At 42.2% G+C, this 24,287-nt stretch overlaps 4 protein-coding genes and 1 long non-coding RNA gene across 6 annotated transcripts in view; 4 read left to right on the plus strand and 1 right to left on the minus strand.

The window, feature by feature from the left end:
• Nucleotides 1-865: 865 nt before the first annotated feature.
• On the plus strand, nt 866-3,178 carry Bmcp (uncoupling protein Bmcp mitochondrial). The gene is made up of 5 exons (XM_017165620.2): nt 866-1,137; nt 1,280-1,427; nt 1,875-2,288; nt 2,352-2,412; nt 2,470-3,178. Exons 1-5 carry the CDS (start codon nt 1,071-1,073, stop codon nt 2,692-2,694), a joined length of 915 nt encoding a protein of 304 aa, XP_017021109.1. The 5' UTR covers nt 866-1,070; the 3' UTR covers nt 2,695-3,178.
• Nucleotides 3,179-3,675: 497 nt separating this feature from the next.
• Nucleotides 3,676-7,285, plus strand: sunn (sisters unbound). Its single transcript, XM_017165547.3, has 10 exons — nt 3,676-3,789; nt 3,844-4,291; nt 4,343-4,451; nt 4,507-4,630; nt 4,681-4,907; nt 4,979-5,525; nt 5,585-5,948; nt 6,013-6,419; nt 6,484-6,863; nt 6,919-7,285. The coding sequence occupies exons 1-10, from the start codon at nt 3,748-3,750 to the stop codon at nt 7,130-7,132; spliced, it is 2,862 nt and encodes a 953-aa protein (XP_017021036.1). The 5' UTR covers nt 3,676-3,747; the 3' UTR covers nt 7,133-7,285.
• Nucleotides 7,286-7,408: 123 nt separating this feature from the next.
• Nucleotides 7,409-8,792, plus strand: LOC108073998 (vacuole membrane protein 1). The gene has a single exon (XM_017165851.3). The coding sequence runs from the start codon at nt 7,412-7,414 to the stop codon at nt 8,660-8,662; it is 1,251 nt and encodes a 416-aa protein (XP_017021340.2). The 5' UTR covers nt 7,409-7,411; the 3' UTR covers nt 8,663-8,792.
• loaf (lost and found) overlaps nt 8,768-24,287 on the minus strand; it is a 34,498-nt gene continuing 18,978 nt past the window's right edge. Inside the window, exons 3-8 of the mRNA XM_017165853.3 lie at nt 18,807-19,030; nt 12,755-12,899; nt 12,578-12,700; nt 12,358-12,516; nt 11,879-12,297; nt 8,768-11,820 (exon numbers count right to left, since the gene is read on the minus strand). Of these exons, the coding sequence (XP_017021342.1) occupies nt 12,080-12,297; nt 12,358-12,516; nt 12,578-12,700; nt 12,755-12,899; nt 18,807-19,030 (869 nt within the window). The 3' untranslated portion in view covers nt 8,768-11,820; nt 11,879-12,079. The remainder of the gene's footprint in view (nt 11,821-11,878; nt 12,298-12,357; nt 12,517-12,577; nt 12,701-12,754; nt 12,900-18,806; nt 19,031-24,287) is intronic.
• Nucleotides 13,175-13,666, plus strand: LOC138928627 (uncharacterized). Of its 2 annotated transcripts, none has more exons than XR_011445029.1 (3): nt 13,175-13,254; nt 13,301-13,435; nt 13,489-13,666. It is a non-coding gene; the product is annotated as an uncharacterized lncRNA (long non-coding RNA). The 2 variants fall into 2 exon arrangements; XR_011445028.1 differs by having other exon boundaries at nt 13,197-13,254; nt 13,318-13,435.

Below are 24,287 nucleotides of genomic sequence, written 5' to 3' on the forward strand. Positions count from 1 at the left end.
GGAATGCAAAGCAAAGTGAAATAAGCTGTAAAGCGATTTTAAATTACATTTGTGCCTGCGACTAACAATGGGGCTGCAGAGATTAAATTGACTTGCCAAATTCTTTGTTAGCGGACTCTCCGCTTTGTTTGCTGCTGTCCATTTTCGGGTTAAACCCACTGGATCTACTGGTCCATAAGCCCGGCGACCGTCTGACGCCGCGACTTTCACGATCCGGTTCCGCGGAGCGATCGGCGAGTGACGTGAATTAAACATAGAAAAATCGTAGTAAACACTGCTATCGGACTTTTGCTTCCACCAAAACAACATTTAATTATGCGAATTTTGGCAACGAAACAAACAAAAAGCGAGAGAGGGAGAGCGCAAAATGCCAGCTAAGGTCGTTGTTGTCGGAGAACCTGCACTAGATGGACCACGAGGCCAGGGCTATGGTCGCTAGGAATTCCCAGTTCATCGCAGCTAATTTAACTTGCTGTCGGTAGTCAATAATATATTCGTTTAAAGTTTGTGGCAGCGAGCATGCTGTTTCTTGGTCCACTTTTGGCACAGGTTTTCAATGTTTTGTTTTTGACTGGCCGTTACTATTTAATTTAACTATTAAAGCGAATATTTTGGTTAAAATACTAACGGGCATAGGAATTTAAGGTTATTCATCGATAATGTTACTTAAATAATTAATAAAAATGATTAAATCAGTCTAAATTTGTTAAATAAAACATAATTAAACTTTGTCTAACTTTTCTAATTCAAATCTGTCTTGAAAAACCTGGCAACGCTGCTTTTCGGCTTCCAATTTCAGCAGTCCGGCAACACTAAGTAACCGCTTCGACGCAGAAGGTGGCTAACTTTGGTAATAAATGATTGGTCACACTGGCAAAGCTTACGCAAATTTTCCAATTGGACCGCACTTAATCCGTAACATTTTGCTTTAAACTCCTTTCTGGATGCAAAGGCGATCGCGAACAGTATTCATATTTGTTGCCAGGTAGCGCGACAAATTGGCGTGGGTGGACACGGCAGGGTGCAGGGCGTAATTCGATTCGAAACCGGACATCAACAGGTGCGGCGCCATGACGGAAGTGAAGGACTGGCGGCCTTTTGTTTACGGCGGCGTTGCCTCGATCACGGCGGAATTTGGTAAACAAAAACAGAGGTGGTGACACCTTCCCCTGCCCCGCTAGCGAGCTAGCCAGTGGTCTCGGCGACAACAGAATCAGACAGATCGCTAATCTCACCAGCGAATCTTTTGTAAACAAACCCTTACGTATTTGCATTGCAGGCACTTTTCCCATCGACACCACCAAGACGCGCCTCCAAATCCAAGGTCAGAAAATCGACCAAACTTTCTCGCAACTGCGATATCGCGGCATGACCGATGCCTTTGTGAAAATCTCCCGCGAGGAGGGTCTAAGGGCCTTGTATTCCGGGTAAGAATGTGGGGAAGTCTTCGCTCCATGCGCACGCTGTCACATCATGGGTCCATGAGAGCAGCAGCGACTTCTTATCATTGCAAAACGTGTGACGGTCACGTGTTCGTCTGCTGGGGAGCATAATAATTGGATTAAGGGGAAGCACAGTGGAGTCTTTGTTTAAGGAACTTTAGAGGGGGAACTTCAGGTTAAGGAATTTGATGATACATGAAATATAGAGATACGTAGATGCAGCTATTTATAGGCAAGGCCTATGGGGGTATAATTTGTATTATAGAAACAAACATCCCATTGATAAGGCTTACACTCGCGGCAGGCCAAAAGTTTAATCAGTCGGCAACCTTTGCCCTGCTGGCGGCTGCTAACCCATTAGACTTTGTATCTGAAACTGATACCAGGGCAAAGCATCATATTTTAAGCAACAATATTTACTTTTCCTTGCAGCATTTGGCCAGCGGTGTTGCGGCAGGCCACCTATGGCACCATCAAGTTCGGCACTTATTATACGCTCAAGAAACTGGCCAATGAGCGCGGCCTGCTAACCAATGAGGACGGCAGCGAGCGGGTCTGGAGCAACATTCTATGCGCAGCGGCTGCCGGAGCCATCTCTTCGGCCATTGCCAATCCCACGGATGTGCTGAAGGTGCGCATGCAAGTGCATGGCAAGGGCCAGCACCAGAGCCTGCTGGGCTGCTTCGGGGAGATCTACAAATACGAGGGCATTCGGGGACTGTGGCGCGGCGTTGGGCCAACGGCTCAGCGGGCCGTGGTTATTGCCTCTGTGGAGCTACCCGTTTATGATTTTTGCAAGCTGCAGCTGATGAATGCCTTTGGAGATCACGTGGCCAATCATTTCATGTAAGTGAGAAGAGAGTGTAAAAACCTTTCAAGTTCGTTGAAAATAATTCATTTAAATTGCAGCTCAAGCTTTATTGCCAGCCTGGGCAGTGCCATAGCCTCTACCCCCATTGATGTTATTCGGGTGAGTAGAAAGTAATCCAGTGAGACTTTAGGAATTGAGGTTTATTTTCGTCTTTAGACCCGCCTGATGAACCAGCGACATGTGAGCATGTCGTCGATAAACGGCGTTGTCACGGCAGCAGCCACACCAAAGCTGTACAGCGGAAGTCTCGACTGCGCCGTGCAGACGATCCGAAACGAGGGACTGTTAGCCCTTTACAAGGGATTCATACCCACCTGGGTGAGGATGGGACCCTGGAACATCATCTTCTTCATCACGTACGAGCAACTCAAGAAGTACTAGCACCTGCTGCGAGGGCCACCCAGTACAAGCGTAAAACCAAAAAGATCAGATCTGCTGACAGATCTGGCTTAATTCTTAAGAATACAGTTGGAAGAAGGGTCACTAAAGTGCCTGTCTCACGCTGGCTATCCGATAGCCTCCGACCTGCTCTAGTGTCATTTTGCCCTGGGCATCCCACAGAATGATGTCAAATGTTGGCGTTTTCAAGTATTTGTGAATCCGACTGCAAAGAACACACACTATTTAGGTTAAGTGAGCTTTTAAATTAATTATCTACGGCTAGTTAAACGAAAACTATTTGTAATTGCATTTTGTATTAGACGTGCATTTGATTTGTTCGAGGTTTAGCCATTATCGGTATTACATGTGCAACCTCTGCTCTGTAAATATACATACTATATGCATTTTGTAATATGTGCTGTGTTTCACCAAATACAGAATGTACAAACCTAAATACAAATAAACTGTTTGTTGGAAATCTCAATTTAATCAGATGTTTGAAATGAAATTGCAACGGAAGTCCTTTTTGGATTAAGTCTTCTGAATACTTTCACTGTCATATATGTCGGAACGGGCCGGATCGAACGACTATATCATATAGCTGCTATACAAATGATCGACCGCTTTTTAGGAAAAATATGTTAACTTGGCTGTTTTTAAACATATTTTATTAATTTTTGAGATATTGTAATTTTTTAATATTTCAGAATTTCGGTTTAAATTTTATAAAAAGTCAGAATTTCAGAATTTTGGTATAGCTATAGCTTTGCAATCTATAGTTTTCCACCAGTGAAAAATGCTTTAAGGACTTAAAACTGCGTTTAAAACATTTTAAAATGGGTATTACTGGTTTAACAAAATAATCGTTTAAACAAAATAATAATAAAAAAGATTATAGCGGCATTTTGAATATTTTGTACCATGTTTAACTATCTTTTTTTCCTGTGATTAACGATCAGTTATCGATAACAGCCAATGGCCTCGACTTTGTAGTTTTCCAACACTGAAGATGCTTAAATGAGTTAAAACTACGCTTAAAAAAGTCAAGTTAAAATGGATTTCCATACAGTTCTTGCAACGGGCGGGGAAATTAAAGTTAGTGACCATATTTACACCTTACCCAACCGCTGGAATAACCGCTATTTTCAGATTGCAACCGCGGAGTTTGCTAAGGCTTTCCTGACAGCTGTGACCTCTGATCCCGAAAATTGGATCACCCGAGTGTCCCATAGATTCGTGAGCCAATGCTTTCGGCTGCTGGGCCTTAGGTTCAACGTGGACGTAGAGGCCTCCTTTTGGACGCAGAACCATCCGTACCACAACGACAACCCCAACTATATTTTCAATCCCAATCCGAAACTGATGAACAATGTGCGGGCTTTTTTCAAGGAGTTACCCGTGTTATTGTCGGTGTACACGTCCGCTTTGAAGTTGGATGTGAAAAATTGCCGCTTCGATCGGCTAACCCATCCGCTGTCCGCCTACTTCCGAGTTGTGATCGTCTGGATGAAGGTGGTGCACTCCATTTGCGACAGCGTGCAGCTGGGTGGGACCACTTCTGCGAATCGCTATCTCTGCGAGCCCATGGCTAGGATGTGTGAGTTGACACTGAAATAAAATTGGTATTTTTTAACTCAAAATCCAACAGCTTTTTACATTTTGGATGGACTCTCCGAATTGCTGCCCGACTACGCTAATTTTGACGGTCTCAAGGAGATTTGCCTGTCTCTGGCGGTGGACGTTCGCTATGGAATCTTGTGAGTGCCTCAGAAGTTGTATTTTTGTTATTTATAAATGTTTCTTTGAATACAGCTATGAGGCAACTAGCGAGGTGATTGTAACTCCCATGCTGGACATGTTCCATGCGCACTACAGGACCTTCTGCGGCGCGGAGAAGTCAGCTCTTGATTTTGTATTCTGCCTCCTGATCGTTGAGGTAATTTAATGATTTATTTAAATAAAGCTTACAGTTGGTTTTACTTTCAGATGGACAAGCCTAACGGTTACATCGAAGCCTACGAATTCTTGGAGACCATGCTGAAGCAGTTCGAAACCACCAGGGAGCGGGATCAAGACAACACTTTGTATCTGCGTTTGTTCACCAATGAGCTAATCACCGATAAATATATGGCCTTGATCTTTGAGACTCTCAAGACGAGCACTTCCCGGCGGCTGCTCTTGGCTGCCATTAGGTATCTAATGACTCTTCAAAGGTAAGCCATCCTTAAACAAGAATATGAGCAATACAATATGATTATATGCAATCTTTGATTACCTTTAACAGACTCTTGGTCAGTGTCGAATGCTTTACGATCCGTTTTCACGAGATCTTGCTGCAGCTTATACTGCGAACTCCACTTTCTTCGGGGGTTCCCAACCTGGCAGCCCAGCTCTACGTCAAGTTATCGCGGCGCAAGTACCAGGATAGAGATATATCCCTGCACATACTGGAAACGTATGTCAAGACGCAGGGAAATCTCCGCAAGAATCCCAGCTATGCGCAGTTCAGGGGTGAGCTGTCTAAATATCTGAGAGTTCTTGGCCAGCACTTTCCACAGATAAATCGTTTCGAGTCCTACGCAGTGGTGCTTAGTGCTCCTAATGTGCGAATTGAATTGAGTCATATAGCTGCTCAGTGCGTAAGCATACTTTTTGAGCGCTTTATGGCCGAGTATTTAACGGTTCCGGAGGCTTTTGAGCAGGTCAACATTTTACTACGCTGTTGGCCAGGTCTTGTGAAGTCGGCATCCCACCAAACTGGCACTCGAGCTATACTGTATAGTGTCTATGGGATGGTGGATTTTGGGGCAGTACTTCAAAAGGAGGGAGAGGTAAGAATTATATATAGACATATTTTAGATAAATATAACATTTCTTTTGATCTTTTCAGCTTCTCCTAAACCTGGAGAATTTCTGCCTGGAAAACTTCCTCAAAGATGAGACCCTTAGCGATTTGGAGGTCCAAGATCTCTACATAAATCTCTATCGTTCGGTGGAGATCACGGGAAATGATCAAATACACACGACAGCTGAGAATTATATACAGGAGGAGCAGGCTCAATTGATGCCCCAATTGAATGCCAGCGATGCCGAGGAATCCCAAATGGCCGAGCTACTGGAAACTTATGCCTTGAGTGTTCGACGCCTGCACTCCTTGCTTATACCCAAAAAGTTTGATGTCCGTCATCTGGCGGAGATCTATCCGACTCTGGCCAATCTGCTGCTGGAGAAACGCGTTCAGAACAAAGATCTAAGTAGGATGTGGAGGCTACCTTACGGTTTTTTCATAAATTTATATATTATGTATTTAAATTTCAGTTTGTTATGGCAGCGAAAGCTTGGCCACCATGCTGGTCATGTTGTTTATAGAGCGTGAGGATTCCAACGATGAACAGGGAGTCAGGATATCCCTTTTGGTGCATCAGCTCCTCGACTTTTGCTGGTCGGAACTTTCCAACTCTGGTCTGGACTTTGTGCGAGCCAAGTTTCTATTCTGCTCGGCTCTCATCCTGCATATTGGTAATCTGCCGGACTTGAGCCTGAATGATGCCACATATGGCACGCTGTTGGACTGGTTGCTTCTGTCTCTGCGTCCTTCTCAGTCGGAGTCATTCGTCGAGGGCTATGTGTCTGATATGCATTTCGTGTTCCGTCGATTGTTGCAATCGAAACATTTGGTGTTGCCAAACAATCGGATTTGGAAGGTTTTGGTTCAGTATAAAATGGTAGGAGCCTTTTTTTTGTTTTCTCTGATTTTATTTTGTTTTATTTTACTTTATTTTTTTGTAGACAGGAGCCCGCTTAAAATATCTAGACCTTGAGTTGGAGAAACTCCTGGGTGTCCTCCTAGAGCACCAAATTCAAGGATATATCCGCTGCCTGCCAGTCACACTGTTGCACGTAAACAGCAATAAAAACACCTCCAAGACTCGGATTTCAGTTCTCTTAACTTCTCACCTTAGCATAATGGAAAAGCACTCCTCTGTTTTTGACTTCTGGCTTTTAAGGTTGATCGTGTTCCAAGAATTGCTGCAACTCTTGATCAAAAACATGGGCATACAGCGATTGGAGGTGTCCAGTCCACGTCATCGAAATCGACTTCTGCCCCTGCTAAGGGTCCTGCCTCTGCTGACAGCCTTACGTCTGCAGGAAAATCACTTTATAAACATGTAAGTTTTTCCTAATTAATTTGTTTTCCTCAAGCTAATGGTAGATTTTCTTCAGTGCTAAAGCGATCCACAGCTTGAAGGAGCTAACGAAGGGGTCTGAGGAGACTTTGGAATTTGAAAATTTTATAACCGAGATTAGTACATTTAAATACGAGTGCGAGGATGAAGAATCGGCTGTGACAAAGGACGAGAATTTTGTTGGTAAACTTATTTCTCTTCCGCCAGGTCCACTGAGTCGTTGGCAATATGAGGCACTGAGAGATCTTTGATAGAAGGATAATACTACTATATAAATTTAATACGTTTTTCTATATCATATTATATTATATTTTAATTATTCAGTTATCATTATTCAAAGCACTGAGAGGCCTTTAAAAAACGTATGATAATACTATACAAATTAAAGTCATTTTCCTATATCTTAATTATTCAACTATACATATATCTTAAAACTTCTTATTATCTTATTATCATTCAAATAAATTCTCATTCTTTAAATAAACACACAAAGTATATACAAAAAATAAACCCTAGTTATCATTGCTGCTATGGAAAAGTTGTCCCTTCAAAATCTCCTGGAAAGTAAACTTAAAACACAATACCAATCAGTACCAAGTTGTGAAATATTTAAAGCTACCATGTCAGCAAACATAGAAGTAGTTCCATCCGTAGATCATCCAACGGATGAGACTGACGAGTGCAAGTCCCTGGTCCTTTGGCGTCGTCCTGTGCAAACCTTGAACTATGCAGGCCTAGAAGTCTGTCAGTTCCTTCTTTTCGCCTACAAAAAGCTAATGAACATGTGGCTGCTGGGCTTTTCGATGTTTCTGGGGATCATATGCTTCCTTCCAGGTCCTCACGCTGATTATGTGATTTTATGTAAGCATCATCTAGGATTCGCAATCTACTGGCTGTTCCTGGGAGTGCTGACATCCGTGGGATTTGGAGCTGGGTTGCACACCTTCCTGCTCTACCTGGGTCCCCACATAGCCGCCGTAACCCTGGCCGTTCAAGAGTGTGGCACACTGAACTTTCCGGCGCCACCCTATCCCGACATGAAGATTTGCCCTCCGCAGCCGTACCAGCATCAGGAATTTAATGAATGGGATATCCTGGCAAAGGTCCGACCGGAGGCACTGTTCTGGGGCTTGGGCACAGCCCTGGGAGAGTTACCTTCATACTTTGTAGCGCGTAGTGCCCGTCTTTCTGGGAAGAAGGAGGAGTCGGAGTTGGTGGCATGCGGAAGACCGGGTACTAGCCTCAGCCTGCTGGAGCGGGTAAAGCAATCTATAACAGAAAGGATGGGTCGAGTGTCCTTTGTGGCCATCCTACTCGCTGCAAGTGTACCCAATCCTCTGTTTGACATGACTGGCATCACTTGTGGCCACTTTCTCGTGCCCTTTTGGAGGTTCTTTGTGGCCATTTTGATTGGCAAGACTTTGGTCAAGGCCACCATACAGCAGGTGTGCGTCATTGTGGCTTTCACTGATGATTTGGTCGACCAAATGGCAAACTGGTTGGTAAAGGTGCCCTACCTAGGACCACCGTTGCATAAGCTGATCCGGGAGGTGCTGCGCTCCACCAAGCAGCAGATGCATGGAGGCGGCAAATCAGATTCCCAGGATATCTTTAATATTGTGGTTTGGGTCTTTGAGTTCTTGGCCCTTGTGATGGTGTCCTCTTTTGTGATTTCCTCGGTTAATTGTCTGGCCCAAGTCCACTGCAGGAGGCAGCAGGAGGAGCGGCGCAAGAAGCGGGAATTGGAGATGATCCTCTCATTGGAGGACTTCTCTGTCTAAGTGGTTATTATGTTGATGTTTTAGGATTTCTTTTGAACAAAATTAGCTTACCATCGATTCTTTACTCACTTTGTTTAGGATACTTTATTGAAAACCACAATCAAGTTAACGTTTTATATTCTTTATTTTATTATAATTAGTTTCATTTGGATTTGGGTTCTGTTCTTGCATTGTCTGATCTTTTGGTGAGTGTTCTGTTTTGTTGTTGTTCTGACTGTGTGTGTGTGTTTTGTTGTGTCTAATGCCATCGTAATTATTATCATTGTACAAGTACATTTATATTCAACAGCAATTTAACACAAAGCTAAGCATTTCATACGCATCTCCTTCCTAGGCTCTTAATCATTCATTCGTTTCGGGTTAGTTATTGTGGTGTTTGCTGGTATTTTGGTATTGGTAAAATCTCATTACTCTTACTTTTCTTTATTTAACCAAAGTGATAAACTCTAAAAATTGTGGACCTCTTTGCCTTCGGGTTGTGGATTATTAATATTCCCTAGAGGATTATCGGATTCTATTGCCCAATTTTGCATAACATTTGCTCTACGGCTCTCTCCTTTTCGGATGTATACCTAGTCGATCTCTATACTTAACTACCTTTCAACCCATAGTAATCCATTCCATCCACATAAAATTATGAGCTCTCAATTTACATTCTACTGAACTCAAGAGCCTTGATATATCTAATTGAGTCCTGGCTATGGATTAAGTGGGCAAAGCAGGAGGTTACCATTTCGCTTTCTCTTTTTGTTTCTTTTATTTAAGTACGTACAGACATGTAAGTACCATAGATATAGTACATATACTAAGTAGAGTTCGACTAATTGCGGCGGAGAGTGTGTTGAAGGTAAAAAAAATTAATGGTAACACATTGTAACACTTACACTGGGAGAAACGAAAAGCTCTTCCCACCATCACCATCCACACTTGCTAATTAGCTTTTACAAAACATCTCGGGGATGTCTAGAGGATATAGATCGATCGATCTAGCAGGATTTTATTCCTGATTCATCCTCCGTTAGCCCCCCTTTTCGATTGATTTGTATTTAGGTAAATATGTATGTATATTTTAACTACACTCATATACGTACGTACGACATGATCTAACCGATTTTCACCAGTGCTGGGGAGTAGGCATGCGATTACGAGTACAATTACGATTAGATATTACAATACAATCTTGCGTAAACGTTTTCTTTTACTTGTTTACTTGACGCATAATTTTTCAGTATTCCATATTTCCTGTATTGCATAAACTAGCGTTGTGGTTATTCAGTTTGTTATTTAGTTTCAATTATTATCGTCGTTTTTGTTTTAAGTAATTAAGATTAATTTGTTGGTATGGTGTGAATGCGGGGCCTCAGCTCATACCCATAACGTATGCTCCTCCTCGCCATTCGCTTCTAAAATTTGACGCCTAATACAATTTGCTTATAAGTTTCGGTTAAAAATTCAATTTATCATAATACATCATAATACCATTTTCCTATAATTTATGATATATATATAGTATAAGACGCATGTATGTATGTAGTTTTACACTCGAAAGAAAGAAGGAGGGAAAGTGGGTTACAAAGAAGAGAGAGAGAGACTTTCAGCGGAAATTATGCCTAGAAGTTTAGTTAGTTAAGTTTTTCACTTTACAGCTAAGTACAAAACTAATTTAATTTAATTTAATTTAATTTGACTTAAACGCACTGATCGGGCTGAACACATGCCTCCTAACACTCTGATTAAAGTTTAATTTTGCCTTTAATTTTTGTTTCATTTAATATTCTGGCTTAGCAAACGGGGAAAGTAAATTAAAATCGAGAAAAATCAGCTAACCGGGCCCGGGCCTATTGGAAGTATTTTGAAAGACAATTATTTTGTTTATAGCAGCGGAAAAAGTTCTTACTTATTGCTTCTTAGTTTAAGTATTATCTGTATTCTTGTAGTATGTACGATATATTTAAAAAAATATTAACGGCGGGAAGTACTACAATCATTTTGAAGCATTTTAGTTTGGTTTTCTCAAGTGACTCCTCCTCAATATAATATGTATATGATCGTTATCATTCGATTTTGTAGCAAAATGTTTCAATTTTTAACTCGGTTTTTTTACGTTTAATTTTGTGTAGAATTCCATTTCGGTTTGTTGATTGTAGAAAATTGTATTCGTATTCGTATTCCGGACACTTCTGTAGGTTAAAATGCACCATAAACCACCGGCACCGTCTCAATTTGGTTGTATCAAAAGCAAAAGTTTTCACTGTATTGTCCTTAATGTCTCAGAATATTTCCGCTTAGCAATTGTTTCGGTTTCGGTTCTTCGGTTTCTTCGGAATGAGTCTCCTTTCGGTGAAATGTTTGCTTATGTCGGAGTCTCCTTGTGGACAATGGGAAGTGGCGGTGAAGTTACGTTTGAAGTTTCCGTTTCCGTTTACGCTTAATGACATTCGGTTTCCGTTTCCTTGTTTTTGTAAGTAAGTAAGTGAGTATATTGTCGACTACTTATGTACATCCCTTGTTTTGTTGATCTTCTTGTGTCCATTTTGTGATTAGAATTCAGCTTAGTTTTTTTGGTAAAAACGACCAGTTTTATCTCAAATTGATTAGAGTCGGAAGTTGTATATTAATGACAGTGTTTGGTTATTCAAGTTGAGCTTTAATACTTCTTACGGTTTTTTCTGTTTCTGTTCACAATTCTTTTAAATGCTTACGATTGTTCCTTTCAGAATCTGCGACTATCTCCGGATTCGTTATACAATATCTATAATTTTACTTTCAACTGTGCACATATCGAACGCAAACCGCAAGGCAATGCAAACTGACTTTAAAATCGAAGATCAATACTTGTTACTCTGCCTTCTAAACGTAAATAATTACTCTAAATAAATGCCAACGTATGTACTTGCACCAACTTATGATAGGTATTGGGATTCTGGATCAGGTTCAGTTTAAGGATCTTGTTTAGCCAGCGTGCAATGTCAATCAGTTAAATTATAATTGTTATATTTATTTATAGACTATGTACAGCTGCATTGGTTATCCGACAGGACCGGCAAGTCCTGCCCAATGCGTTCGAGTCTCTGCTTGGGTACGAGGAGAGATCTCTGTATAATACACCCTGCGCGGTGATGTCCACACTAATTGTTGTTAAATATAGTCGTACAGTCCTGTCAAGAAAAGATAATTAATATAAGAAAATATAAAATAATAATATTATATACCCACTTCATTTAATGCTCTGCAAATATCCATAAATTTACTTAATAAAGTACAGATTATTGTGCTCAAGTCAATCGGTTATTCCGCTATGCTCCTCCTAGACGCAATCCTAGACGAACCATTCGTCCTTTTGCGCAGCGCCCGCGGCGCCAGCTCCGGCTATATTCGTCTGACTGAGCCCGGCGGAGTTATGCGATAGATCTTGACCTAATTGACGGAATTTGCCAAGCACCAAATGGGACGGACTTTGGTGGCCATCTTCAAGTAGCTGTGTGGAGTGCGGTGGTACCCGGATGGTCCCGCAGGGTGATGCCAGTTTCCCGACGTCGGCAGCTGGGTGTGCTCCCGCGTCAGCGTTCCGCCGACACTGATGCCATGGTAGTGCAGATGTTTTGACGAACCATTCGTGTCGGCATTGTGATGCACTAAAAGGATTATTGAGGTTAATGGAGCTCTAATTGTATACTTTTAGAGGAGGATCTTACATTGGAGTGCTGTGTTCTGGTTGGCGGCATTCTCGTCCTGACGCCGGCATACGCAAATGGCTATGGCCACGATCATGGCACTGAGCACCAGCAGAACACCCACGACTATCAAGACGAACCAGGTCATGTCCATGCCAAAGACGGTGCTACTAGCCTCACCTGAAAGGGGGGAAAGAAAGCATTAACTATGGGAATACAGGTAACACTTAATTCTACGTACTCTGACACAGATTCTGCACTGATTCATCCGAGTTGTCGCCGCAGTGATTGACCCCATCGCACAGCAGATCGGGATGGATGCAAAACTCGCGGGTGGCGCAGGTAAAGTCCTTGCAGGTATGCTCTGAAAGAAAACCAAGAATTAGCTTATGTAATGACATCGGCACTCTCCACTTACTGGGATCCTTCACCGACGTAATCACCAACTTGAAGCCATTCGCATCCGTTCCCCAGCCATCGGTCACGTACTTTAGAGTCACAAAGTTCGTGCGCGTCAGGAGCGCGTTGACGGTGTTCTTTGTGTTGCGACAGGAGATGTCAATCTGCAAAGGCAAAGTATCCACAAATTAGTATTTCCAGGTTTATCATCAATTACACTAACGAGCGAGAGCCGTGTACTATATGCAAATGAGTTGCGTCTGTGTGATTTATGTCACAAGAAATTGCATTTGCCAGTCAGGGGAATTAAACATTTGTTAACGACAGCATTTAGACGTGATTATATGGCTAACATCATTTCTTTATGGCTTGAACCAAGGAGATTGATTTACTGCCAGGTACAGGAAATAAAATAGATCAAAACAGGGATTATAAATCATTTTAAAACATTTAGTTTTCCATGAAGACTTAAAAACCCAGAGTTAAAAACAGCTTTAAGTTGTTACCTCAACTTCACAAGTAAGAAATAAAATTCCCCCATTTCTTTCTTATCAATAAAAATCAGCTTTTCATTCCGAGTAGCAACTCCTTATTAAAGCCTGGACCCAATCAATAGCTTGGCATCAGGCGGCACAGCATCCAAACCCGCTTAAACTGCAGGCCACGTATTGATGTCCTCTGATTCTGCGGTTAATTGCACGTGAGTATATGTGCATATGTATCCGTATGGCGCTGCAATCAGGAGACAATCAGCAGGTGACGGGCGGCAGCAGGTGAGCAGGAGATGGAGCATCACATGGCGCATTGCTTTCGGCTCCCACGACACCTGTCCCTTTGGGCCCGCATGCAAATGTGCAACAGTCTGGGCAGCCATAATGGAAATTAAGACCAATTTACACCAGGGAAAATAAGTTACTTATTTAAAAAGAGAAAGCATATATTAAAATATAGTTACAAAATATTTTAAAATATTGTATATTTAATTACATAAATGGAAACTTTCTTTCTTTCTTTAAAATTTAGCATTTTCAAGACCCTAAAATTTCTCTTTTACATTGCCAGGAAAATGTAGTCCTTAAATTTTGAGGGAAAATTATGCTTTTAATAATGTATTCTTTTATCAATGTTTCATGGCCTCATCAATAAGCTACAGGAATATGTACGTTTCCACTTAGATTTCGCATTTAATTTGCACAACTTGGTAAACTTTCTCCACAGTCGTCTGCGCTGGTTGGCCACCTTATCGTCATCGCCATCCGCATCCTCATCACCGTCACTGCCGCAGAGCGCAAAATGATGATGATGTCTCCACCTCCTGCTACATCCTTTGGCACTCCCACTTCCACTCCCACTCTCCGCCACTTCGCTTGGCACGTGTATGCGTCACGTCTCCTGGTTCATCACCAGAACCCAAGCCCAAGCCCAAGCCCAGGCTCCAACTCCAGCCCAGCTCCCACCCGCAGCTGTGTAAATTTGTAATGTTGTTGGCTTTGGCTCATGAAAGTTCCACTGGGGGTTCATCAACGTTCCCCCAGCGTTCCCGAAGCCGCCTTGTAGGCTTTGCTGTGGCTGCCTTTCTTGACACAGCCTCCTCCTCCTCCTGCTCTCCGTCCTCATCCCTCATCCCTTTCTCCCTGCATGTGTGTGTGCCTGGGTGTGTTCCTGCATCTTCGACGTGCCACGCTTTGTGGCATATTTTAATTTTGTTGCAGCCCGAAAATGCAAACTTTTCTCGGTTGGAGTTTTCCTTGTGTGCTGGAAAATTTTAATTTTGGATTTTTGTGGCCACCGCCCAACTTGATGCAGTGACAACTCCTTTTGTCAAAAACTATTTACATATTCGTAAAATTTGTATACTCTTTCCATCCAGCAGAAGCCTCTGCCTTTTGCTGTGGCCAGTGGAGGAGCAAATTTACATACTTCTTTTGCCACTTTGCAGGCTTTCCTATGGCTGTGTAGTGGCGCCCAAGTGGAGCAAAGTGGTTCAGGCCAAAGTCAAAATTCATAAATCCCGACGAGCGCCGTTCCAGCCGGGCAACTTACAAAGCAGCTTAGGTGGCAAATACCGCAAGTCGACTGATTCCCAACTTCTGCATCTTCAAATATGCACAGAGGGACTAAGGTGAGCTGCTCAAAGGATGTGGTGGCTAGGATGGGTAGTGCAAAACAAGTCACTCGACAAATGTACACATCCGCTAAGGTACTTATCGGAATCATTTAGGTGTCAACCGACGTCCTGGGAGGACAGCTTTTGCTCTGCCGGCTTATGATAAATGTGTGTGACCTCAAAGGGGGAGGTGTGACCAACGAGAAGGAGTTGAAGGTGGATTTGCAAGGGAATATATACCACTTTTAGAATATATATTATTAAGTTCCTAGAGTTTCTTTATATATGAAATATACACCACTTTTAGAAGCCTTGTAATATATATTATTAACTTTCCTTAAAAACATCTCTTATTTAATCGAAGTACATTAATTTATGGGTATCGATAAGGAGTTGCTCCCCCCCACCTTTGCCACTAATAAATACACCACAAATTACAGCCTCCGAAGGGCCGATGAGTGTGTCTTAATTTGACAGGCGGAGCATTGCAGTGCTCCAATGGCGATTTGGGTGATTCAGTGCCTCATCCATTCTCGTTGTTCAGGGCCATGAAGGCGTACGTGCGTGCTGGCCTTGTTTGATTTAGAGGTTGTGGCCCCTAGTCCATTCCCATTCCCATTGCCATTTCTGGTCCATTGAGTGATGGTGGCGCCTGTTGAGCTCGCCTTATTGTCCTTGCCCGGGTCCTCATCGCTGATTTGGCAGAACGATTTTACGATACTTTCGCTTTTATGGCCCAGCTAACTTATTTACGATTGGGGAGGAAGGTGGTTTGAAATCACAGTTGACTTTGCCCTTGGCCAATAACTGTCACTCGAACTCCGCATCTCATGTACTCAGAGAGAGAGAGCCCTCATAATTAAGGTTAATTTCAAAGCCATCGATATTGATGTGGCTCGTTTTTGGTGTTCGATAATGCTTCAGTAGTCGAAGCTCCTTTCAAGGATGATGAGGAGTCTGCTTGTTGGGGGATGCAAAACCCGGGGAAATGGCTTTCTTTACGATGTCATTTCGAATGCAATTTCCACTTGCTTCAGAGCTTTAGCTTTTTGTTACAGGTTTAGATTCGGAAAAGGTTATGACTTTGCTTTCATTTTGAAAAGTTTCAGGCCAAGATTTTGTCGTTTTTAATGGGTGTACTTGGAATTTAAATGGGTTCAGAGTTATGAGAGGAGCCTTGTATTGTTACCTAATATATTTAATCTAAAATTTCTTAGCTCTCTTTAGTTTATTTCTTATTTCAAATAAATTTAAATCGCTTTAAAAAAAATGTAGACTTTACCCCCTCTAACCTGGCAAACAGAATGCCTTTTCCACTCAATGGGAACACACTCGGTTTCTCCTCCATGAAAGATGACAGAGCTTTGGCAGTGGCCCAGTGTGGCTGTAAGGAGGCTGTAGGCCCCACAAGAACCTCAACTAGTGCCATCGCCACCAGGGAAATTGGGTCGCGCCACACAGGCGACAGAAAGCGGCTGAAACACATTTTTGTTTTCAGCTTTGGCACATCCAGTTTCAAGGTTTTCCCTGGAGAGAAAAAGATAGAGAGAGAGAGTGAAGGTAGGGGGAAGGGGGCTGCCTTGGCTGGCATTTTTCTAATTTTCTAGCTCAACATTTTTTATGCATATTTTCTTTTCTATATATTTTTGTAGTGGCACTGTCGCCGCTTCCGTTGGCAAATAAAGGATTTGGCTTATGGGCGCTCTATTTGTGGCCACTTTCCTTGGCTCACATTGCCAGCAAGTCCGCCGTTAAATAATGCAGTGAAGGGGCGGTAGGGTGTGTCGCGGCTGGTCGAATGAAAAATGGAAATTGTTGGCTGATAAAATCACAGAGCTATCAGCAAAAGGAGCTGCGCCAGAAGCTGTTGCCGCATTGCTGCCGCAGTGGAAACCAGGCACCCGCACACATCCTTGCTCCGGCTGTCATCATTGCGAATGTTGCAGCGACAAAATTATGCCTGCATGCATGTGTGTGTCAGAGTGTGTGCCAGTGTGTGTGTGTAGAGTGCAGCATGTTGGCTGAACGGAAGCCCCACAGGGATTGAACCTAAAATGTCAGAAGCATCAACGTGATCTGGATAATGCGGTAGCTGCGGCTGCCACTCCTCTTCCTCTGTGCTCCTGCCACACCCTCTGCCTTCAGTCCGCCTGCATAGTTCGGGGCACCAACAAAAACAACAAATTGCTGGGAATTTCGATCAAACCACCCACTCCACCCCCTAGTCTGCCTGCCGCCTTAGATGCGCCTTCGAGTGTGTCGCAAACTAAGCAATGATTGGCCTTAACTATCGACATGTGATGCCAGAGCATATTTACATATATGCAAGGATGTGTGGGCGGCGTCATCGGATTCCTTAAACGTTACTTACCCGGGATAGAGCACAGCTCCAGGGATGTGGCATGTAATCGATAGGGGAATGCATCAATGGGTTCTCGCCCTCTCAGAGGCCAATTTCGAGGGAATTTAACAAGACATTACCGAAAGCTGAGATGGTTTACAACTGGGGCTTAAGCAGGATTATTTTAAGTGAGTGAAACACTTATTAAGATCCGAAACAGCTTCATTTTAAAATGATACTTAATCAGAGTTTACCAATTAAAAGTGATTTTAGGAAGACAACCTGGCGTATGCATAATGCGTATACGTAATATTTTTGTATATATAATAAAAACTAAAGAAAAAAATTATGTGGGCGTACCTAGATATAAAAACCACTCATAAAAATAGCAACCATATAATTTTTTGTAAATAAAAAACTACAGAAAACAATTTAAACCATTTATGCTAATAGCAAATCTGAAAAAAACAGCCTTAATTTACATTTTTCCAAATAAATGAATACAAAATTCCATTTTTTGTATCAGTTTTTGCCTCTCAGTGTCTGAATATTAGGCTTGGAAACATGAAAAGAATGCCCTAGTAAATGATTCCGTAATGAAGGTATGCAAATATATGAATATGCACGCTGATGGCCCGCCTGGATGCTATCTTCTACCCAACTGGGACAAATTAAATATACATTACCCCCGCCGCAAGTAAACATATCGCTGAACAAATGAAACGAAAATCTATAAATAAATATTTATGCTGGGCTTCTGGTTTACCTTTTTTTTTTTACATCAATATATATACTATATAGAGAGAGAGGGTGAATTTGATTTGCCTTGCACCAGGAGCTGTGATATGGCAATGGCCTTTATTTGATTACGAAAATGGAGAAGCAACATCGCTTAATTCACTTAGCATATATGCACATTTGCATACATATCATCTGCCATGAGTGATTCTAATTTGAATTGCCTGTTTCACAGTTCACTTGGCAATAATTCAATCTACTGTGCATCCGCACATACGTAGGCGTACCGTGCCTCTGTACCTCCCGTGTGTATGCACATAATTACAGATGCTTCAGTTTCATTTCCCAGTTCCCTGCAGCACGGAGATGAGCATGAACATGGACTGGCACTGGGAAACGAAGCTCTGACTGCGTTTCTGCCACAATTTAATTGTTCACACGGCGTTGGCCGACCCACTCACGTGATTAGCCGTTTTCAGGCGGATCAATAAAGTGTTCGAGTCAGTTCAGTGCACTTGAACAAATACTAGGTTCAAAGGGGTTGCTACTTTTTAGGGAAATATTAAAAATAAATGCTTAAAATTTGTATTTTTAAAAAGTTTAAATACATATTAAACTTCTATTACAATTATAATTAATTTTTCAATTCTTTCAGGACTTTCAATTTCCTGAAATCCCTATTAAAAGCCCTCAGTGTATCTCCTCTCAATCAGATTTCCGCTACCTTTTCGATTTGCATATGCAAATTGGGTGTTTTTGCTAATAAAAAATGTGGGGCACGTAGCTTTCCCTCTGCGCGATTTCAATGCACTCAGAGCTCTTTCTCTTTCTCTCGTGGGTGTAATTACACATCTGCCGTAAGAAGACATTTTCCTGGGGACTCACCTTGGGCGTGGAAACGGCATGGGCTCCATCGTAGACCAGCAGGTGATCGTTGCAGTCGAGCTGCAGCATGTCGAAGCGCAGCATGAAGCGCTGCAGCACCGAGTGCGTCTGGAAGGTGATGATGCAGTCCAGATTGCGTTCGTTCTGTGACCAGAGCACGGCGCCATCGATCTTACGGTACAGCTGTTGGAGGAAGTGGTTCTTGCACAGGGATTGCATGTAGTCTGAAAGGAAGAAGAGTAATTTGAGGGTTTAATTTAAGTGATTAAGAAGTAAGAAGGTATTTAGAGGCTTAATTTAATTTAATTTTATTTCTTATGGTTATGCTTATTTATTCTATTTATTAAGAGACTAACTGGAATTTAAATAAGCCTAATATCCTAATATTATTTTAACACCTAATACATACCATCCTCGGCGACATATCTCTGCCTCCGTTAAAAAGAGTTATACCTTTGTTGTACTTGCCACTCCGTGAAATAAACTCTTATCTCTATACTTTATTTTAATATTTCCATAACCCAAATATGCCGTAAACTCAACAGTTCTGAAGTTCTCATACCACACAGGTCCTTCGTCCTCCGTCCTCCATCAGGACTCTACCCCGCCCACGCCAACACACGTCTGCGGACGTCTCCGCTGGCAACTTCCTTTGGCTTAATGGCGTTGCGGCGTCTCGTGCGTTGTGCCGGAAAATGTGCACTTAAATTTTAATGGAAGGATGAAAAATTCATTTACGCTTCGCTTCGCGTATTACTTGCACATGTTCCCCGGGCTCACTAGTTGCTGCTCCTGCAGCAGCTCCTTCCAGAGTGCAGTTTGGCAACTGGCAACTGGATGCGGTGGATTTGCATAATACCTGATCTCAAATTCAACGCACACGTTAATACCTAATCTACACGCAGGCTGAGCCATGAAATAAGCTTTCTAAATTGAAAAAATAATAGTAAATGAGTTGGTAAGGGGAACTATATAACCTGGCAGGTGCAACCAGAGTTGAATTTATGATTTTTTAAGTGCTTAGAAAGGTTTAATATAAATTAATAACAATTTTTATATTGAATTATGAAAGCAATATTTAAGGAATTATAGTTTTTCTAGAGCTAATTAGTTAGTCTTTTTTGCCATACTTATCTTCTTTTAATTAAAAAATTAAATATATATTTACTAAAACAACTTTAAGCTATTTTTCTACCATTATCTTTCTATATATTCGATAAAACTCTACTCGCTGAGCACTCCTCCCTCCTAGTGATAAGTTTTTAATTGTTCCAAAGGGGACAGCTTCCGCTTGGCTCAATCAACAGGACCTCAATGGCAGGAAGTCGATGCCAGCTGCAGACAAAGCGGCAATGTGAAAATAATATCGCATTATTTAAGCAACTTTTAATTAGTTTGATGGCGCAAACTATGGCGCTTAAGTGCCAAATGCATTAACACGAAACGAGAGCCATTTCCAGGAGCTGCTGGACACATCGGCACATGCAAATGGGATGCAACGGCTCCGGCTTCTTCTCCATTAAAGCGACGCAGGACAACGGGCGGGTTTTTAATGAAACACAATAATGTGAGTTGGAAAAAGTAGAGTCCGGGTAAGGTCGGGTGGGTTTAAGTGGGAGACCACACTTCCCTCCCTCTAAGCTTACGTGCGCCTGATTTCAGGCAATTTCCTGCCTAGCAACCGCTTCCGCTCCTGCCGACGCCGCCGCCGCCGCCACCGCCGCACTAATTCAATTTCGCCCCCAATAAAACGCACACGAAAAGATGACGCCGCATCCTGGCGAGCCGAGATGCGGAGGCGGCAGCAGGAAGCAGGGCAGGAGCACGCCCAAGGAATTCACTACAAATTCGTTTTACGCCCAAAACCGAGGAGGGTAGAGGGGAGGAGTCAGAAAAGAGCCATCATCATGTGAGGCTCGGCTAGGTCCTGGCTCCCAGCAAATGCCTCATTTTCGGTCACAAATGTTGTGTCGTCGCCGTGTTGCCAACTTCAAAATTGAATTCACAATTTGGATTGAATTGTGAACAGACCCGGCTGCCCTTTGTTTTAGTTTCAACCACCCTTCTACACAGAGAGAAATTTAAATGTTATAAAACTTTCATAAAACTTTTACTAAGCTTAGAATTAATATTCATCGAAAGGTAAATACCAAATACCTATTAAAAATATCTGGCTAATTTCTAACTTGTATTTAAAAGTATCTAAAAATTATCTAATAATTTTTTTCTCTAGTGTATTAGGTTCTCCCTACCGTCTTTCCCTCACTAGGTAGACAGTTTTTGCTGCTTTATATGTAATTGGCAATTTCGTTACACATTTCGCTTTGATCTCCGGCAAAGTAAATAGCCGAGTGTAGCAAAGAGCTCTGGCCTGGGCGTAAAATGAAAAGGTGGAATAGTGGGCGTGGTCGACCCCTCCCATCCATGCCACCTGCACAAATTGGCCGCAAGCCACTTGGTGAGTAATTTTCCGTGGAAAATTTTTGGAGGCAGCTATTCCTCTGGCTTCTGTGCTTTGCCCCTCCAAAAATATATTCTAGTGAGTAAACACTGAAGCCAGGCCGGTGAAGAATATTTCACGAGTCATGACCTTAACGAGGGCTTAACAGATTAGCGTTAAGTAATGTTTCATAACCATGATAGCCACGAAATATGGTTTATATTAGTTGGGGTTTGGGTAATAGTTTTTGCATTAGGACAAGGTTAGTTTTAGGTTAGTCTTAGTAATTATTAACAATATATTGAATGTCTTAAGAAATAAGAAAACAGCTCTCTACAATCTTAGGTCTTGTAAAGTATTTTCTTGCCTACTTTTACTTACATTTTTAATTGATTTAAAATACATTTTTCACTATTTCCTAGATCTATTTATGAGATAGGTTTTTGTATATTTCTGTATTAAATTCATGTAGGAAATACAGAAAAATCCAATACAAAGATCTAGAAAATAGAGAAAAATATATATTTTTAAAGACATATTTCTAGCAAATAGAAAAATATATATTTTAAATCAACTTTTGTGGCAAATTCGCTTGGAAACATATATCTAGGCCACACTCCTGAATATGCATATATAAAAAGTTATGTCATCTGAGCTGTTTGGAGGTTCCTTTGTCCTGATAAATTCACTTGCAGCTGGTACTGCTTGAATAATTTCACTCAGCTGGCACTGGAACATCGACAGCGACAAATGGAGAAGCTCCGCTCAGCGCGGCGCAGATCCATGTGCATCTGTAGCCGCATCCGCACACGGATCCGTATCTATATCTGCATCCCATATGGGAAGGGCACAGAGCACGGGAAATGTGAGAAATAGAAATAGAGTTTCTGCACAATTTGCCACAGACACACGAGGGATCAGAAGGAGGAGTTGGAGGAGCAGGAGGAACCGGGGACCTAGGAAAATGAACCGTCAGAGACAATTGTAAAATATCAATTACGTTGTGGAGTGAAAATGGAGAGCAAAGTGCTCAGTTGCCGCTTCCGTTATCATTGGCTCCTAGGCGGCCAGAAATCCCTCAATCATTTCTGGACAGGATTGTGGGTAGTGGAGCGGTGTTTGCCAGTGTTTACTCCTCCCCCCCCCCCATGTACGTATCGGGATTATCATGCATCTGCGCTGAGCCCCCGGGGAAGCAGATATACCGAGATAGGACAGAAGCGAAGAGGGTGAAGGAAGTGGAATTTCGACTGGGATTGGAGGAGGGAGGAGGGAGAGCTACCCTCGGGCTGTCGGGTCTTCTGTGTGAAGTGAAAGACAAACGAAAGCCGCCGCGCAGGACGTTGAAGCCCATGCGACAGTCATGGCAGTTCTGGGATGGAGTCCCTTCCCAACCGACAGATACATTTTCTATAAATTAAGGCATTTCTGACACAAATGTCGGCAGCGCCAGGGAAAACAATTCCATTTGCAATGGGGGGCGGAGTCGCGGCTTCGCCAGCTGAAATTGCAACATGCTTCAAGTTCAGCTTTACAATGCAGTCAAAGAAATATATTTTAATTGTGATTTATTTAAATATTTTAGATTTCTAAATAATATAATTCTTTCCATTATATGTGAAAGATAAGCTGAGTATCTCATGGATAAAATAGAGTAAATCTACTTGGCTCAAATTCTAGTAAATATTTTATCTTAATTTATACTTTTCCCTTATCTTTTCAGTGAACTCTCCAGGATATATCCACACATAAGCATGTTTATCTTCAATTTGTTTATGCACTCGCAGGGAGTAAAGGAGGAAAAGCAGCAAAGATAGAACCCAAATGGACTGGGAAGAGGAATAGGAAGGGGAGAAAGACATCGAGGAGGATGAGTACTGGAGAGCAGGAAAACCACTTGGGCCTGGAATGAAAACCACTCGGACCGGGGGCAGGGCTTAGTTTTGATGGCAGGGCAGCAAAAACACAGGAAAACGACATTTTCGAAATTAGGGATAATGCTCGGATTAAAGCCGGAGGAAAAGGGAACGAGAGTTGGCAAAAAAAAAATAAAGAAGGAAATCCTCAATCTGGCCGGCGTGTTCATGAAAATATTAAGTCCGACACAGAGCCTCCTCCACTCTCGGTCTCATCTGCCACTCGAAAGCCAATTTTTCAGTTAATGGCTGGGATTATTCGGTGGCAATGTCATTTGCTAAGACTGAGCCACTGCCTCTGCCACTGCCAAAAGGATTAAAATTGGCATAATTAATTTCAGGGCTTTGTTACCCGCGTTATTAATCGACTAATAATGCCGCCACCAAAGCTGCTTCCAAGTAGCTGGGTAACACTTAATGTTGCCAGTCCTTGGACTTATCTTGATGGTAGAAATCCAATCCCCACCATTGCTGGAGGGCAACTTGGCAAACAGGATCGTCTTCGTCATCATAACTCGCTGCATTCGGAATGGCATCGGTAATGGCCAGAGGAGAGGCTATTCTGCAGCTTAATGCTTCCGCTGCCGGATGTGTTTGGAGGTCCTAAATGCGTTCCAAGTGCAGTTTTTTCTTTCGTTCCGGAGTTGCCTCTGTGGACATTCAATGTCTTCTTTTTATGCCCGATGGTAAATTATATTTACCCTGCTGCTCTAACTTTGTCCTTAGCCTCACGAGTTGCCTTCAATTTCCTTGGGACACCAGTCACACTCACTTGGACCAACGACCTTGGCAAATAAAGGATTCAGTAAGCTGTAAATAAACCACTAGGCTTAGCGTAGTTCTAACTTTATAAAATATTTATATTAAATATCTAGCTAAACTTGTAATATTTTTCACTGTGTAGTGTATCCTTGAAAGCTTCAATCATCACCAGTTCCGGCACCTTTAGGGTATCGACTGGACAAATATGACTATAAAAGCAAATGGAAGCTGAGAATTATAATGCTCGTTGGCACACAGGTAAGCAAGTGAGTCAAAGTTGCAGTATTCCCAAAGGATATACCCAAGGATAATCATTGAGTATTGCAAATATGAAAGCAAATACAATATTGCAAGTGCAAACGA

Source organism: Drosophila kikkawai, chromosome 3L (genome assembly GCF_030179895.1).
Source record: "Drosophila kikkawai strain 14028-0561.14 chromosome 3L, DkikHiC1v2, whole genome shotgun sequence".
Taxonomy (NCBI): domain Eukaryota; kingdom Metazoa; phylum Arthropoda; class Insecta; order Diptera; family Drosophilidae; genus Drosophila; species Drosophila kikkawai.

Excerpts from the sequence above, each read along its gene's own strand:
- Bmcp (XM_017165620.2), top strand. The coding sequence starts at position 1,071 with ATGACGGAAGTGAAGGACTGGCGGCCTTTTGTTTACGGCGGCGTTGCC. Across the intron at positions 1,428-1,874 it reads CTAAGGGCCTTGTATTCCGG|CATTTGGCCAGCGGTGTTGC; the intron begins GTAAGAATGTGG and ends TTTTCCTTGCAG. Across the intron at positions 2,289-2,351 it reads CACGTGGCCAATCATTTCAT|CTCAAGCTTTATTGCCAGCC; the intron begins GTAAGTGAGAAG and ends TTTAAATTGCAG.
- sunn (XM_017165547.3), top strand. The coding sequence starts at position 3,748 with ATGGATTTCCATACAGTTCTTGCAACGGGCGGGGAAATTAAA. Across the intron at positions 4,452-4,506 it reads GACGTTCGCTATGGAATCTT|CTATGAGGCAACTAGCGAGG; the intron begins GTGAGTGCCTCA and ends CTTTGAATACAG. Across the intron at positions 6,420-6,483 it reads TTTTGGTTCAGTATAAAATG|ACAGGAGCCCGCTTAAAATA; the intron begins GTAGGAGCCTTT and ends ATTTTTTTGTAG.
- LOC108073998 (XM_017165851.3), top strand. The coding sequence starts at position 7,412 with ATGGAAAAGTTGTCCCTTCAAAATCTCCTGGAAAGTAAACTTAAAACA.